Here is a 954-nt window from a genome sequence, read left to right on the forward strand (position 1 = left end):
ATGATCAGATATATGAAAGACAGCCAAGGCAAAAACCAAACTGAAGTGAAGGAATTTGTCCTGTTAGGACTCACAGACAATCCAGATCTACAGGGTGTTCTCTTTGTATTGTTTCTCTCAATCTATCTGACAACCATGGTGGGTAATGTGGGGATGATCATATTGATTAAGATTGATCCGTGTCTCCACAATCCCATGTATTTCTTTCTCAGCAGCCTCTCCTTTGTCGATGCCTCTTACTCCTCTTCGGTCACTCCTAAGATGCTGGTGAACCTTGTGTCTGAGAACAAAGCTATTTCTTTCAATGGATGTGCTGCCCAGTTTTTCTTCTTTGGCTCTTTCCTGGGGACTGAATGCTTCCTGTTGGCCATGATGGCATATGACCGATATGCAGCAATTTGGAACCCGCTGCTTTACCCAGTTATCATGTCTGGGAGAATTTGCTTCTTGTTGATAGCTACTTCCTTCCTAGCAGGCTTTGGAAATGCAGCCATCCACACAGGGATAACTTTCAGATTGTCATTTTGTGATTCAAATAGGATCAACCATTTCTACTGTGACACTCCACCCCTGCTCAAACTCTCTTGCTCTGACACTCACATCAATGGCATTGTGATCATGGCTTTCTCCAGTTTTGTTATCATCAGCTGTGTTACAATTGTCTTCATTTCCTACTTGTGTATCCTCATTGCCATCTTGAAAATACCTTCAACAGAGGGCAGGTACAAAGCTTTCTCCACCTGTGCCTCTCACCTCATGGCTGTCACCATATTCTTTGGGACGATTCTCTTCATGTACTTACGCCCTACATCTAGCTACTCAATGGAGCAGGACAAGATTGTCTCTGTATTTTATACAGTGGTTATCCCCATGCTAAACCCCTTCATATACAGTTTGAAAAATAAGGATGTGAAAGGGGTCATAAAGAAGATCTTACAGAAACGCATACTCTAA

General features: G+C 42.6%; 1 protein-coding gene across 1 annotated transcript; it reads left to right on the forward strand.

Annotated features, from left to right (window-relative positions):
* LOC100345568 (olfactory receptor 5AP2-like) lies at window positions 1-954 on the forward strand. The gene has a single exon (XM_002709145.3). The coding sequence runs from the start codon at window positions 1-3 to the stop codon at window positions 952-954; it is 954 nt and encodes a 317-aa protein (XP_002709191.3).

This window comes from Oryctolagus cuniculus, chromosome 1, assembly GCF_051225735.1.
Source record: "Oryctolagus cuniculus isolate XC-2025 breed Fujian yellow rabbit chromosome 1, ASM5122573v1, whole genome shotgun sequence".
NCBI classification, from domain to species: domain Eukaryota; kingdom Metazoa; phylum Chordata; class Mammalia; order Lagomorpha; family Leporidae; genus Oryctolagus; species Oryctolagus cuniculus.

Coding starts and splice junctions, on each gene's coding strand:
- LOC100345568 (XM_002709145.3), top strand. CDS start 1: ATGATCAGATATATGAAAGACAGCCAAGGCAAAAACCAAACTGAAGTG.